Here is a 2,870-nt window from a genome sequence, read left to right as displayed (position 1 = left end):
ATTCATTAGAAGAATACACAAATTAATTAGCTGCTAACACCACCCACCCCAATTGATGGTAAATGGTCCAAACTTGCTCAATTCCATTCGTTACATCATCATCTTTCTTAATTTCCCAGTGACAGGAGGTCCCATTTGAGGTCCAAAGAAGAATTCAAAAGATGGAAAAATCAAACCAAATTATTGAATTATTATAAGTCTTTAAACTGGTCCAAACTTAGTCTTTATTAATTTGGTGCCAAAACAACGCTGAAGCAAAGAGGTTGGCAACATTGTGACGATGTCAAGCTCTTGAGGCTGCCGGCTTTCTGGTTTTCTTCCCCGGTCTGGCCCGCCGCCGCCTTCTACACTTTGCCCCATTCTCCACGACCTGGACAATGTGGGTTCTTCTCAGCCTGTTTAATCTTTCAAGATCCTGATGCTGCTCAGACTCATCCTAATCATCATGCATATAAAGAACAAGTTCTGTATCAGCTCAGCTATTATCATTGAATCTGTTTAAACTGAAACATACTACTATATAGATCTACCTGATGAATAAGTTGAAGGGTAATGTTTAGGGCTCTTTAATTAATTACCTTGCAATAGGGATGATATTTGTCTTTGATGCTAGGAATTATATTCATATTCTGCATCCAAAATTGGCCCTCTTGTTTAACTTTCTGCTCAACCGCCTGCAATACTTGTGCCTCTTGCTCAAAGGTCTTAGCTACGGTTGCCATTTCCGACATATCACCTCGTACAAAAATCGTACGTTTGCTCTGACAAGGGCAGTTGTAGAGCTCAATCTCTGCATTGTACATATCATTCAACAGTTTGAGCAGTTGTTGCTGTGCTGGAAGGAAGAGTTAAATCAAGCAAGTAATAGCATACCATGAAAGAAGCAAATGAGGCTGCCATGACAGCTGCATGTAAAGTAGGCGGCATAGCATTCCCTCTTGCAGAGAGCACAGAAAACAGTTGCTTGAGCGTTTGGAGGAACTGTTATGGTGGCTCCTAATCTCTTCAAAACCCAACAGGCGCATTGGTGCAGTCGCATCAAGAATGCGAAAGCTACCTTGACACTATGGGCAGAGGTCGAATCCATAAGAGATGTATGTGTATCGCCCTGATTTGAGGACTTTGAAAGCAGCACTGCTTCTTTACAGAGAAGTTCTTCGTAAGGAACAATTGGGGTCCTGCCAAGAAGCGCGTAGCGCATGCTAGCTTCGGAGCCCAACTGAAACCAGTCACCGAAGGCAAAGTTCACTGCCTCACCACAGTTGAAGCCTGAAAGATGTGCAAATCTATGAAATGGGATGTAAAAGAGCTCATAAATCGTTCGCGAAAGGTCTAGATGTTTGTTTAGCATCATACCATGGCTGAATCCAGAATGGTATGATCTGGGGAAAGTGATCACAAACTCCCCTGGCCATTGCACAGCCCTGCAAACAGGGACGCCCTGTTGCACCAAAATGTTTGGGGGGAACATGGTGGTTTTCTCCATTAGCTTGTCGAAAGCTCGATCTTCTCCACTCCCCCTGTCCATGTAATGCTGGGTAACTCTCTCAAACTCGGGAGCTGCATGACCGGGGACCCCGTACCAAGTCTTGGGAGCCCCACAGTGATGATAATTGATACTGAAATGAGGCTAACTCGAGTGAATGCGAAGCAGTAAGAGCAAAATAGATGAGAGATTTGAGAGTGTCTTCTTCTGCTTTACCTATACAAGTAATGATCTTCCACATGCCATCCAAACATGCTGAATAACATGCCAATGTAAAGCATCGGATCTGTCACTCCCTGGAATATTGAGCAAGACCCACAAATTATCTCGGGAAGATTCAAATTAGAAGTAGTACAAATGTATGTTGTTTCGTCGACAACCCTGTTACCGGGATGGCAGTTTGCAGCAACCGTAATGCTGATTTTGGCTGGCGTGGCAGTGTCTGAGATCAACCCACCAAGCGATGTATAAACAACGACGAGACGACAACGACAACAACCATAGTGACAAGAGAAACGATGTATGTGGGCTTAAGATGAAGGGAAACAGAGGATAGAGTTGAGTACCTTCAAGTTCCATTTGCTTCTCCCAAGCTCATCGTGAGGATCAAGCGAAAAGGCACTGCCTTCGACATTAATCCCATATTCGACTGTTCCTTTCTTTCCACGAGCCATCTCTTTCCAGAATTCCTTTTCCACGAACGAGGAAGGAAGACAGCCCGAGACACAGTACTTCCGAGCAAATGCCTTGTTTGCCATAGTCTCAAAGTCTCGGAGGGTGTAATATCTGAGAAGAAACACAGAGAAAACAAACTGTACTCTCAGTGTGTAGATGTATGTGTGGACTGAAAAGCATTGGCCTTTTGCCATAACTCTTCCTCTTTACAAGCCAAAACATAAGAGCTTTGCTGTGAGAAGAAATTAGTCTGCTAATTCCTGAACTCCCCCCCTTGTACCTACCTTCCTCTCAAGAAGAAGCTTCCGCCCCCATCAGTGGCACCCCACTTGGCCAAACAAAGAGGCTGCACGTTCGTCTTAAACTTGAAATCTCTCGTCTCCTTCTTCAGCACTGTTCCGGCAGGAACAGAGGGACTCAGAGGCGACACGATCTTGCAAATGCCTGAAAATTTGATATATATATATATATATGTATAGAGAGTTGAAGTGACAAAGTATCATTGGATTAACGTTTTCCAAGTTGGCCCATTAGAGAGGAGGAGAAGAAAAATACCATAGTTTGAAGCTTCTGGAGCAATGGTTTGTAGATAAGCCAAAGGGTCTTCGAATTGTTGTTTAGATGGATGATACACTGGGCACTCCACCATTTTATTCGTCCATTCTGTATCCATTCCATCAAACTTGTCTGCTTGGCTCAAGTTAACCAT

General features: G+C 43.7%; 1 protein-coding gene across 1 annotated transcript; it reads right to left on the bottom strand.

Moving 5' to 3' along the window:
- Window positions 1–283: 283 nt before the first annotated feature.
- LOC127794455 (lysine-specific demethylase JMJ706-like) lies at window positions 284–2,870 on the bottom strand. The gene is made up of 9 exons (XM_052325547.1): window positions 2,717–2,870; window positions 2,446–2,605; window positions 2,053–2,272; window positions 1,875–1,928; window positions 1,703–1,782; window positions 1,357–1,619; window positions 874–1,269; window positions 579–790; window positions 284–436 (listed from the first exon to the last, which is right to left on the bottom strand). Exons 1-9 carry the CDS (start codon window positions 2,868–2,870, stop codon window positions 284–286), a joined length of 1,692 nt encoding a protein of 563 aa, XP_052181507.1.

The sequence above is a fragment of the Diospyros lotus genome, chromosome 1, assembly GCF_014633365.1.
Source record: "Diospyros lotus cultivar Yz01 chromosome 1, ASM1463336v1, whole genome shotgun sequence".
Lineage (NCBI taxonomy): Eukaryota > Viridiplantae > Streptophyta > Magnoliopsida > Ericales > Ebenaceae > Diospyros > Diospyros lotus.
Note: the sequence above shows the minus strand (reverse complement) of the source record. Positions and strands in the feature narration are given on the sequence as shown.

Coding starts and splice junctions, on each gene's coding strand:
- LOC127794455 (XM_052325547.1), bottom strand. CDS start 2,870: ATGGTTAACTTGAGCCAAGCAGACAAGTTTGATGGAATGGATACAGAA. Junction 2,606..2,716: donor TCCAGAAGCTTCAAACTATG/GTATTTTTCTTC, acceptor TCAAATTTTCAG/GCATTTGCAAGATCGTGTCG. Junction 1,783..1,874: donor TGCTGCAAACTGCCATCCCG/GTAACAGGGTTG, acceptor TCAATATTCCAG/GGAGTGACAGATCCGATGCT.